This window comes from Carica papaya, chromosome 2 (assembly GCF_054855325.1).
Source record: "Carica papaya isolate Zhongbai chromosome 2, ASM5485532v1, whole genome shotgun sequence".
NCBI lineage: Eukaryota > Viridiplantae > Streptophyta > Magnoliopsida > Brassicales > Caricaceae > Carica > Carica papaya.
In genome coordinates, this window is record NC_142310.1 from 22,032,565 (window position 1) to 22,046,292 (window position 13,728).

The following is a 13,728-nucleotide window of genomic DNA, read 5'->3' on the forward strand; positions in this document are numbered from 1 at the left end:
AATGAGAATTTCTTTTAGGAGAAAATCATGGTGAAAGAATTGAACTTGATGAAATTCAAGAAACTAATGAATCAATACAAGAAGAGGATAATGAGAAATAGGTTGAGCAGCCTTTACTAGATGTTTTGAAGATGACAAGGAAGTTGTCATCTCTAATGGTTGAGGTTCAAGAAACAAATTTTGTTAAAAAATTAGTTAGTGAACCTGTTTAAAATTAGATTAAACAGTAGCCTAATGTAGTATAAGGTGAGCAAATTGTACACGAACTTCTTAAAATGTCTTGTAGAAAACGTCGTGCACCAGATAGGTTGAATCTTATGGTACAAGATGATGTATCAAATAAGGTTAATTAGGATAATGATGACCCCAAGACCTATGAAGAGGCTATGCAAAGCTCTAAGTATGAGAAATTGATAAAGGCCATGGAATCTAGAATGAAATCCATGAAGGTTAATGAAGTTTGGATTTTGGTTAAAACTTCAAAGGATATAAAGTTTATTAGTTGTAAATGAGTTTTTAAGAAAAAGATTGGAGCAAAGAAAAGGTGGAGACCTATAAAGTTTGTCTTGTTGCTAAGGGATATCGTAAAAAAAAGGAATCGATTGTGACGAAACATTTTCACCTATAGCAATGCTAAAATCAATTAAAATTGTACTTGTTGTAGTTGCATATTATGATTATGAGATATGGCAAAGGGATGTGAAAATAGTTTTCCTAAATAGTGAGTTGGAAGAAGATGTGTATATGACACAACCTGAAGGTTTCATATCCTCGCCTGATCAGATAAAATATTTAAGCTACAAAGATCCATTTATGGATTTAAGTAAACATCTCAGAGTTTGAATATTCGTTTTAACAAAACAATTCAAAAGTTCAATTTTGTTAGATGCGAAGAGGAACATTGTGTGTACAAGAATGTTAATGGGAGTGTAATTATTTTCTTAATGTTGTATGTTGATGATATATTATTCATTGGGAATGGCATACCAACATTACAAAATCTAAGATTTGGCTATTTGAACAATTTTCCATGAAAGACTTTGGAGAAACAACTTATATATTGGGAATAAAGATATATAAAGATAGATCTAAGAAGTTGCTTAGACTTTTTCAGTCTATGTACATTGACACCATCTTGAAGAGATTTTGTAACACCCCAAAAATAAATTTTTTATTTTTGGGTATTGGAATCTTTTTTTTTTGGATTTTATTTTTATTTTAATGATTAATTTATTTTGTAATAATTATGTGGTTAACTTAATTTAATTTAATTTAATAAAAATAAAAATAATAATAATGATAAAATAGGGTAAAATTATATTTGAGATTTAATTGAAATTGATTTTAGAAAAAAAAGGGTGAAAATTTGGATTCTGTGGGTGTTTTTGAAAGAAAAATCAGAAATCGGGGGTCAAAACGCAATTTAGAAAAGTTGTGCCACGCAGCAGCCACGTCAGCAGTCCCGTCCAACCAGAACACGCTGCGTGGCAAGGAAGCTGATGCGGGAGGCCATGCGGAACGGAGCCACGTGAGCGATCCGCGTGCACGCGATTGAACGGTCCAGATCTCATGCGTGCGGACGGCCCAGATTGAATCACGCACGGACGGCCCAGATCGCATCGCGATGGACGACTCAGATTTATTTCCATTTTAATCGCGATCGGACGGCCCAGATTAAATTGTGATGGATGGCTGAGATTAAAAAGAAAAAGTTATAAATAACCTCACCCAACCCCGACCCCAAACCCTAGCCGCCAGTACCCTCGTCGAAGAAAAAGAACCAGTCGCCGCCACTCGCCACCGCATCGGAGGGTTTTTCGACTGCCAAATGAGGAAAATTTTCTCCCATTGGCTCATTTTTTGATGCTGAATTCGCCTATGGCCAAATCGGAGCCAAACCACAGGCCAATCGGCTGGAAAACACCACCGAATTTTAGCTGCGCCGCCGCAGCTTTCCTTGATTTTTGTCTCCAATGAGGCCCTTTCCGGTTCCTGTTCAATATAATTTTTACACCACTGTGATCACCGTTCTTTTCTCTACAGGTTGATCGGAGCAAAACATCAAACCGCGACTCGCGCCGGAGAAGCCGCCGTACTCGAGAGCTCAACCACCGGTAAGTCTCGATTTTTCGTGATTTTTTGGCTCACCGAGGGCCCCAGGGTTGTTTTATCGCAGGAACCAATGCAGGTTTGACCGAATTCGGCCAAAAACGGCCAACCCGTGGCGGATCGCCGCCACGGGCGGCGGTGCCGTCGCCGGAGCAAGGTGGAGCCGCCGTGTCGAAACTTCGATATTGGCCAAAAAGGGGCACTGGGTCTGACTTGGGGTTTTTTGGGACACGTGCAGGTACTGATAGTGCGTTTCAGTTTTTCGAAGAAAATTCAAGAAATTTAAGGACAACTCGTAAGTGCACTGTAGTAGAGCCGATTTCAGACCCTAAAACAAGTAAGGATCTCTCACCCTATTTCCTATCACGACATTAAAGCCTAATAAATAATAAAACGGTATTTTATGACTTTATAGATATGTATAATTGATTGAGGTTGTCAATGGAGCCCGAATCTGATATATTGTCGGTTAGTTGTTGTTTGATATATTTTTCAGTATTAAATGCAGTATGGTATTTGATGTATTTATTTTATGGTTTCGTATGCATGAATCATGGTTTCTTTTATTATGGTTTGAATTATGATGAACCCAATATTGTGTTGTTTTGTTTGATGTTATTATTGGTTTATGTGTTTGTGTATGATTGAAAAATTGAGACCAAGGAAAATGGAAAAAAGGTTATGTGAATTGATAAATGGATAATGTGGACAACCTGACTAGATATCCTAGGAGATGGTGGACGGACCGGATCCGTAGGAAACCCTACCGGGAACGTGGTCTCTCATATCGGACGGAGTATAGAGACCTTATGTGTTTTGGCGCCCATATCGGACGGGGTATGGGGACGGCCTGTTTCACCCTCATACCGGATGGGGTATTGAGATTTATGATTTTGGCGCCCATATCGGACGGGGTATGAGAACGACCCGTTTCACTCTCATACCGGACGGAGTATTGATGTTCATGGTTTTGGCGCCCATACCGGACGGGGTATGTGGATAGCCCTGTAATCAGATTATTAATGTTAATAGTTCACGTGTAGCGGGGACACCCTATGGATCCCCACGGATATTAGTAGACTGGTAAAAGAGGAAATTTGTTGTCTGATTATTGAAGTGCAAAGTATAACATGTGTTATGTTACAAAGCGTATATGATTTTATGATAATTATAATGTTATTGTTTCCATATGATATTTTCATGAATCTCACTGAGGTAAGTGGACAGTAAAAGTTTTTATTATTGATAAATGAGTTTGTTAATAATTATGCTCCATTGGTCGTTTTTGTTTTCTACCAACCTTTACTTCTGTGGCAGTGAGATAGTGTGATGTCTTTACTGGGCTAGTATAGCTCATTTCTTATTTAACCATTTCAGATCAGGAAGACGTGGTTCCTGAGCCCGTTCCACAGGAAGACGGCGAGTTAGACGCCTAAAGATTTTATAGTTCTATTTACAGTTTTTATTTTGAGTATTTCTTTTAATTAGCTTATTCTTTCATACGTTAAATACGTTTATGGTTATTGTGTAAGGGATGTTAATCAAAATTTTTATTTTGCTTCCGCATTTAAGATTTTTAATACATACATCTTCATTTAAATTTCCGGGGCCGTTACAGGTTTACTATGAAAAATTCCAAAGAGGGTTATCTACTGATAGGCACTGGAATTAGTCTCAGTAGAGAGAATTGTCCTAAAACCTCTAAAGAGAGAGAACACATGGGTAGAGTCTCGTATGCTCATGTAGTGGGAGCTATCATGTACACCATGACATGTACACGTCTTGATGTGACTTATGTATTGGAAGTGACTAGTCGATATCAGGCAAATCCTGGTGAAAATATTGGAAAGTGGTAAAGACTATTATCAAGTACTTAAGAAGAACTAAAGACCAGTTCATCATCTATGTAGAATCTTAGTTAAAACTGGAAGATTATATCGATGCAAGTTTTGCTTCAAATAAAAATGATAGCAAATCTATATCTAGTTATGTGTTTACCTTAAATGGTGGTGCAGTGAGTTGGCAAAATTCCAAACAAGCTATGGTAGTTGATTCAGTGACCAAAACATAATATATAGCAGCAAGTGAAGTTGTTAAGGAAGTTGTTTGGATGAAAAAGTTCTTAACTGAACTTGGTGTGGTTCTTTCAATAGAAAGTCTGTAACGACTCCGAAAATATATAAAGGAAATAAAAGACAATTAAAGTGTGAAAGCGTAATAAATGTTCAAAGTTTACATTCCTTATACAAATAACTTAAAGTACCAAACAGCGTTACAGAATTCGCTCTTTTGAAAGAAACATAAGAATAAGGAAATAAACGAGAAATAAAAAAATCTAGCATCTAATCGCAATCTTCCTATGGATCGGACTCTGGAACCTGATCCTCTTGATCTGAAATGGTTAAATAAGGGATGAGCTATACTATCCCAGTAAAGATATCACACTATATAACTGACATAGAAGTAAAGGTTGGTATAAAATTAAAACAACTAATGGAGCACTTAATTTAAATAAATTCGTTTATCAAAAATAAAATAATTTACCGTTTACTTACCATAGTGGGATTCATAAAAATAATTTAGGCAGACAATTAATATTATACAGATCATAATTTCATGTAAAATCAGCAACATAGCACATATCGCAAGTCTATATATATATCGTCAATAAACCAAATAATAACTATCACTTTTTCACCAGCCTACTAGTATCAATGAGGGTTCATAGGCATGTCTCCGCTACACGCGAACCCATTCATTTAAAATCTCAATTACGGGCTGTCCCCATACCACGTCCGGTATGAGCGCCAAATTATCATGTCTTCATATACAGTCCGGTATGAGATAACGTTCTCGGTAGGATTTCCTATGTACTCAGTCTGTTCACCATTTCCTAAGATATCTAGTAAGACTTCCGTCTTCATCTATTCATCTTCCCACACAACTTTTTCATTTTTCGTTAGTCTTCATTTTCCAAATCAACCATAATCACACAAATAAACAAACATGCATAAGGGAATACAAGCATATCTCAATTTTTCAACTAAACGGTGCTCACGTAAGGCAGCAATACATGCATTCAAACCATAAAATTGATAAATCAGATACTATCATGCCCTTAAACTGTAAAATAAATCAATAGAAATCATCAGAGAACAGTTTTCGGTTTTAGCTCTATTAGTAATACGTAATTAATTATGCACATTTACTAAATTCGCACAAAATACTATATTATTATTTATTTAAACTTCAATTATATGATAGGGAATACAGTGAGGGATCCTTACTCGATTTGATGCCTGAAAAGTTAAACTGTTCGACTGCGCTTACGAGCAATTTTTAAGTTTCCTGATTTTTTTTTTGGAAATTAAAATACGCTAATAATACCTACAAATGTCCCAAACAAACCTAAAATCAATCTTGGGGCCTACTTGGTAAATTTCAGAATTTTGGCACAGCAACGGTCCGCCTCGGGTTGGCTATTTTCGGCCGAATTCGGCCGATTTTTGCATCGATCCCTGTGAGAAAATACGTTAAAGGACCTTAGTTGGCTGAAAAAATATAAAAAAATCGAAACTCACTGGCGGCAGGGCTCTCCGGTGCGGCGACTCCTCCAGCTCACGTTGCAGTTGGGTGTTTTACTCCAGTCAACCTTTAGAGAATGACACGGTAGTCACAATGGTAGAAAAATTACACAGAACAAGAATCGAAAAAGGCCTCATCGGAGGCATTTTGTGAAATTCTCTGTGGCGGCACCGCAGGGCTTCGCCGGTATTTTTCAGTCAATTGGTCGGTCTTTTTGTTCCGATTTGGCCATGAGTTAGCTTAAAATTGAATTTCGAGCAAAAGGAGAAGTTTTTACCTTTTTTGGCAGTCGAAAAAGGTTTCGGTGCGGTGGCAGGTGGTGGCGACTCCTTCTCGGCGGCCAGGTCTTCTTCTTCAGTGAGGGGTTTTGCCGGCTAGGGTTAGGGTTTGGTGCGAATTGGGTGCCTTACATGAAATTTTTTTTTAAAATTATATTTTGACCCCTGATTTTCGATTTTATTTTTAAAAATACCCTTAGAACCTAAAGTTTTACGTTATTTTTTCAAAATTGCTTTCAATTTCATCCTCCATCAATTTTACTTCCTTTTTAACTCTAAATTAAAATTAAAAATTAAAAAATGAAGAAATTATATTTATAAAAAAAATTCTTAAATTACATTAAAATTAAATTTAGGGTATTACAACTCTCCCCCCTTAAAAGAAATTTGGTCCCTCAAATTTGTCTCTCACTCTCAGTCAAACAGCTGGGGATATTTGGCTATAAAGTCTGATTCTAGCTCCCATATGGCCTCTCTCGATGTGTGATTCTGATCTTAACAAAGGAAATTTTCCGGTTGCGGAGTAATCTACTCTTTCGGTCCACAATGCCAACAGGTACTTCTTTGTAGAAATGAAGTTTAAATAAGCATCTCTCACCCTATTCCCTATCATAAAATTGAAGTTTAAATAAAAAATAATGTAGTATTTTGTACGAATTTAATAAATGTTCATAATTAATTACGGATTGCTAATGGAGCCAAAATAAAAAATTGTTCTCTGTTGATTTTTGTTGATTTATTTTACAGTTTAAAGGCATGATAGTATCTGATTTATCAATTTTATAGTTTGAATGCATGTATCACTGCCTTACGTGATTATCGTTTAGTTGAAAACTTGAGATATGCTTGTATTCCCTTATTCATGTTTGTTTGTTTGTGTGATTATAGTTGATTTGGAAAATGGAAACTAACAGAAAACGGGAAAGTTGTGTGGGAAGATGAATAGATAAAGACGGTAGCCTTACTGGATATCCTGGGAGATGGTGGACGGACCGAGTACATAGGAAATCCTACTGTGAACGTTGTCTCATACCGGACGGGGTATGGAGACATGATAATTTGGCGCTCATACCAGACAGGGTATGGGGACAGCCCGCTTCACCCTCATACCGGATGGGTATTGAGGTTTAATAATTTGGTACTCATACCGGATGGGGTATGAGAACAACCCGTAATTGAGATTCCAAAGGAAAGGGTTCGTGTGTGGTGGGGACATCCCTATGAACCTCCATGGATATTAGTAGGCTGGTGAAAAAGTGACAGTTATTATTTGGTTTATTGACGATATATATATAGACTTGCGATATGTGCTATGTTGCTGATTTTACATGAAACTATGATCTGTATAATATTAATTATCTGGCTAGGTTATTTTTATGAATCCCACTACAGTAAGTGAACGGTAAATGATTTTATTTATGATAAAAAAATTTATTTAAATTAAGTGCTCCATTACTTATTTTAATTCAAATCAAGAGGACCAGGTTCTAGAGACCCGATCCGCAGGAAGATTGCGAGTCGATACTAGATTTCTTTATTTTTCGTTTATTTTCTTATTCTTATGTTTCTTTCAAAAGAGTGAATTCGTAACGCTGTTTGGTACTTCAAGTTATTTGTGTAAGAAATGTAAATCTTGAACATTTATTACGCTTCCGCTCTTTAATTATCTTTTATTTCCTTTGGATATTTATGGGGTCGTTACAGTACCCATTCCTTACATAAAATTCTTAGGAAACACTAAAATAACGGATTATCAGTCAACCACTCCTTGTGAAATGCAGGTACAGATAGATAAGGAGAGAAAGACCCCCATTAAATCGAGCAGGCTGGGATGGCTCGCTTAGAGAAGATGTTGACTAGATATTTGAGATGCTGGAGAGACTCATTGCTGCACAGCAGGGCCGAGAGGAAAAGAGGGAGTTACCTGACCTTCCTCCACTACCACAGGTTGAGCCACCCCTGCAACGAGAAGATCCCGAGCCACTCCGGTACGACCCTACTCCTCTATAGTACCACCCGGCACCACCACAGTATGATGCGGTGCCCCAGCCACGGTACAACCCGACACTACCACAGTACAATCCAGTGCATCCTCAGCATGGCCTAGTCCCTCTCCCACGGGACCCAGCTCCTCCCATGATGGACCCAGCCTACATAAAGAGGTATAAGAGATTAAACTCATCTACCTTTGCAGGGGAATCTTCTTTTAAAGATGCCGAGTACTGGTTAGCAGAGACAAAGAAGGCCTTCAAGACCTTATGAGTGACTCTCAAACAGAAAGTCACCCTTGTTACCTACATGCTAGTAGGAGAAGTAGGCCACTAGTGGGAACTCAAACAGACCACCCTGCCTGTTCCAGTTACTTGGGAACAGTTCCTGATGGCTTTTCGTGCAGAATACCTTCCAGAGCATCTCCGACATCTAAAGGAGATGAAGTTTGTACAGTTGATCTAGGGGAACATGACTGTGTCAGAATATGTTCGTAAGTTTCTAGAGTTTGGCCGATATTCCCCTAAGACATTGTTGGATGAAGGCAGGAATGGTAGAAGGTTCGAGTGGGGTCTCTGCCCAGAGATCATACAACATTTGTTTGTGCTAGAGCTCAGGACTTATTCAGCCGTTCTGGCCAAGGCACAACTAGTGGAGAGGAGCTTCTGCACCTTCTCTCAGGCAGCAAGGAACCTCAGACCCTCAGCTCCATCTCGCAAACCAGCACCTGTTGCGCCTGCCTAATAGAACAACAGGCCCAGGCCGATGATCCAAGCTCCCCCTCAGGCTCCAGTGATAGGACGCAGTAAGATCTGTCAGCATTGTGGCAGGGATCATGCGGACTGACCTTGTTATCGCCTCAACAACACCTGTCGCATATGTGGTAATGCCCAACATTATGCGAGGGAGTGCTCAAGGAATCAGAATCAGGGCAGACCTCCTATCTAGGGCAGAGTTTACAATCTCACCCAGCAGGATGCAAAAGCCAACCCAGACGTGGTACAGGGTATGTACACTATCTGTGACTATCTTGCTCATGTTTTGATTGATAGTGGTGCATCACATTCATTTATTACACCTATTTTTGAATCAAAATTTAATGTATTACCTAATAAACTTGATTTTGTGTTGTTTGTGTCTACTGCTGGGAGTATGACACTATTGGGAGAAGTTGTATACAAAGCCTGTGTCATAAATATAGCAGATAGAAAATTGAGTGTGGACCTAATAGAATTAGACACAGGGGACTTTGATATAATTTTAGTAATGAAGTAGCTAGCGGCGTATCACGCCACCGTAGATTGTTTTAGCAAGAAGGTTGTATTCAATCCTCCTAATGAGGAGCCATTTACAAATTAATAAAATCGTTTAGTATTGTTTCCCTCACGATAAATTTTCTTATTATCAATTACTTTAACCCTACTGTTTTCTCTAACTAGGCAAATCCAAGAAAGAGATTTGTATTCAAGGAATTCCGATAGTCCGAGACTTTTCAAATATATTTCATGTGTCCATGCTACGCAAGTATAACCCAGACCCCTCACACGTCTTGACCCACGAGTCTTTTTTACTCCAGGAGGATCTGTCCTACGAAGAAGTACCGGTCAACATTGTGGACTGATAGAGTAGATTACTCTGCAACCAGAAAATCCCCTTTGTTAAGGTCCTATGGAAGAATCACACACCGAGAGAGGCCACATGGGAGTTAGAATCAGATTTCAAAGCCAAATATCCCTACCTGTTTGATTAAGAGTGAGAGAGACGAATTTGAGGGACTAAATTTCTTTTAAGGGAGGGAGAGTTGTAATACCCTAAATTTAAATTTAATGTAATTTAAGAATTTATAAACATAATTTCTTAATTTTTAAATTTTTAATTTTAATTTAGAGTAAAAAAAGGAAGTAAAATTGAAAGCAATTTTGGAGAAAATGGGTAAAATTTTGGGTTCTGGAGGTATTTTTGAAAGAAAAATCGAAACCTATGGGTCAAAACGTAATTTAGAAAAAAATTATCATGTAGGACGCCCGGTCAGCAGTCCCGACAAACTAGAGCGCGCCATGTGGCAACAGGCACAGACACGGTGCCACACGAAGAGCCACGCGGGCGATCCACATGCCCGCGATTGAACGGCCCAGGTCCGTTCCCGCGCGCACGGATGGTCTGGATGCGCTCCCTCCCAAACGTGATCGAACGACCAGATTCAAACGAAATCAGACGTCTAGATTAGATCACGATGGATGACTTAGATCAAAAGTGGACGGATATAAATAACTCCCATTCGCACTAAACCCTAATCCTAGCCGCCAGAACCCAAATTTTTACCCATTTTTTCCAAAATTGCTTTCAATTTCATCCTTCATCAATTTTACTTCATTTTTTACTCTAAATTAAAATTAAAAATTAAAAAATTAAGAAATTATATTTATAAAAAAATTCTTAAATTACATTAAAATTAAATTTAGGGTATTACAAAGTCCATTTCCATTATTGTGTGACACTATTAGAGCAATCACTCAAGCAAAGGAACCGAGATTGCATCAAAAAGCCAGACACATTCTGTGGAGGTACCACTTGATTAGAGAAATCATTGAACATGGGGACGTTAAAATTCAAAAGGTTGATGGAAATGATAATGCAGTTGACCCATTCACTAAGGCTCTTAGTGCAAAGGAGTTTGAAAAGCATAAGTGAAAGTTGGGAATGAAGTACATGACAAATTAGATCTAATTCAAGTGGCAGATTGTTAGGGATATAATTGTTATGCCCAAGATCTAATTATTTGTGTAATATGTTAAATATATTATTATTTGATAATTTATTTTAATATATCCTAATAATATTTTTATTATTATATTTATTATTATTTTTTAATTTATATGATAAAATTTTTGATTAAATTTAGAGACTTTACATCAAGATGGAGAACTTGATAATAAGAGTAAACCTTTTTATGATTTAATTTAAAATGTTATTGGTCGTTGGATTATCAAAATAGAAAATTAATGGTCTAGTAAGATTAATATATATGTGATGGTCTCTATAAGATAAATATTAGGTGATCTTATTAACTAAATCACATATATAGATGATTTATATAAAGATATGATTATTGAACCAAACTAATTGAGAATTCCTAATGGTTAATATTACCTTAAATTATCAATAGAATATTTTCTTAAAATGAAAAGATGTAAGAATTTTTTTTAACCAGAGATCATCATAGTAATTAACAAGTCATTTATCATACTTTGATTCTGAACATCTATAGTCATAGAACTATAGTTGAAGAGATATTAGGTATTATTAAATACTTGTAGAATTAGTGATTGATTAAGACATAATCTATTAATTTTAACAATAAGTTTAAACTCTATGTTGTCATTTATCATAACAACTAAATTAAAACTTTCGTCAGAGTAATTGAATTAGAGAAGAAAAAAGTTTTTTATATTATTTATTAATCAGTTATAATTAACATGAAACATAATTAGTTACCTATTGAGATTTAACAATTAAACCATATCATAGGTTAACACAAAGCAATAATGATGAAAAGAAATATTACATAATTTTTTAGCAGATTCTTAAAAGTAATTGTACATTTAATGTTATCTGGTTGTTAAGTAGTGTTGTTAGACGACAACCTTGATTAGTAAATTGGTTTGACCAATTTACTACCGATTTAGTATTAAACCTATGGGGTTGCTGTAACGGCCCCGGAAATTCAAAAAGAAATACATATAGTAATCTGAGTGCGGAAGCGAAATAAAATATTAAGATTAACATCCCTTACACAATAACTTAAAGTATTAAACAATATCACGGAATAAGTTTTTTAAAGGAAATACGAGAAATGAGAAAAATAAAGGAAACTATAAAGTATCTAGCATCTACTCGTCGTCTTCTTGTGGATCGGACTCGGGAACTAGGTCCTCCTGATCTGAAATGGTTAAATAAGGAATGAGCTATAGTAGCCCAATAAAGATATCACACTATATCACTGTCACAGAAGCAAAGGTTGGTATAAAACTAAAAACGACCAATGGAGCACAAATTTTAAGTAAATTCATTTATCAATAATTAAACTATTTACCGTCCACTTATCATAGTGAGATTTATAAAAATAACCTATGGAAATAATAACATTATAAATATCATCAATTCATATATAATCTGTAGCATAGCACATATCATACTTTTATATTCAAATCATCAAACAACAATTGCCCATTTTTATCAGCCTACTAGTATCCATGGGGATCTATAGGAGTCCCCGCTATACGTGAACCATTCCCCTTAACAAACTTAATTCCAAGACTGTCGCCATATCTTGTCTGGTATGAGGGTGAAGCGGGCCATCCCCATACCCCGTCCGATATGGGCGCCAAATGACCAAGTCTCCATACCCCGTCCGGTATGAGACAACGTTCACGGTAGGGTTTCCTATGAACCCAGTCCGTCCACCATCTCCCAGGATATCTAGTGAGGCTGTCATCTTATCCATTTATCAAATCCCATCCCATTCCCATTTTTCGTTAGTCTCTGTTACCAAATCAAACATGAATACATACACAAGTAACATGCATCCAACAAAGTAAGCATATCTTAGATTTCCAAAATCAAACAGTAGTGAAGTAAGCAGTGATACATGCATTCAAAATCATAGAATAAATAAATCAGATACCATAATGCATTTAAACTGTAAAATAAATCAAATAGGAATTGACAGAGAAATATATACGGTTCGGGCTCCATTAACAACTGTAATTAATTATGCATATATATTTAATTTGTAACAACCCCGGAAATTCATAATGGAATGTATATTAAAAATATCAAATGCGGAAGCGAAGTCAAAAATTCAATTAACATCCCTTACACTAAAACCAAAAACGTGCTCACAATATAAAAAATCAAACTACCTAAAGGAGAAACTTGAAAGTAAAAGCTACAAATATCGCTATGGAGTCTTTAGGCGTCCCCTTCGTCGTCCTCCTGCGGAACTGGCTCGGGAACAAGGTCTTCTTGATCTGAAATGATTAAATAAGGAATGAGCTACACTAGCCCAGTAAAGACATCACGATATCTCACCGTCACGGAGGTAAAGGTGGGTAGAAAACACAAAAAGACCAATGGAGCATAATTTACAACAAAACCTTTTATCAATAATAAAACCTTTACCATTCACTTACCTCGGTGAAATTCATAAGTCAATATACGAAAACAATAACATCATCATCATCATGAAATCATATATAAACTGTATAACATAATACTTATCAAACATTTCGTAATTCAATCGTTACACAACATATTTTCCTCATTTACCAGCCCACTAGTATCCATGGGGATCCATAGGGGTCCCGCTACCCGTTAACCCTTAACACTTGAAATCATATTCCAGGGCCGTCCCCATACCCCGTCCGGTATGGGCACCAAACTATAAACCTCATTACCCCGTCCGGTATGAGAGTGAAACGGGCCGTCCCCATACCCTGTCCGGTATGGGCGCCAAAACACATAAGATCTCCATACCCCGTCTGGTATGGGAGACCGCAATCCCGGTAGGGTTCCCTACGGACCCGGTCCGTCCACCATCTCCCAGGATATCTAGTCAAGCTGACCACATTATACAATTACCATTTACATAATCTTTCATTCTCCTTTTCCCTCAGTCAGCATTATCAATCCACATACAAACAAGCAAAACGATAATTTATGTCAAACAGACAACATACAGCATCAATATCCCAGTCATTCAATCCAT

The 13,728-nt window shown here is 36.9% G+C and overlaps 1 protein-coding gene across 1 annotated transcript; it reads left to right on the forward strand.

Annotated features, from left to right (window-relative positions):
- Positions 1-386: 386 nt before the first annotated feature.
- LOC148268860 (uncharacterized) lies at positions 387-3,965 on the forward strand. The gene is made up of 3 exons (XM_088212258.1): positions 387-504; positions 665-760; positions 3,769-3,965. The coding sequence occupies exons 1-3, from the start codon at positions 387-389 to the stop codon at positions 3,963-3,965; spliced, it is 411 nt and encodes a 136-aa protein (XP_088068384.1).
- The last annotated feature ends 9,763 nt before the right edge of the window (positions 3,966-13,728 follow it).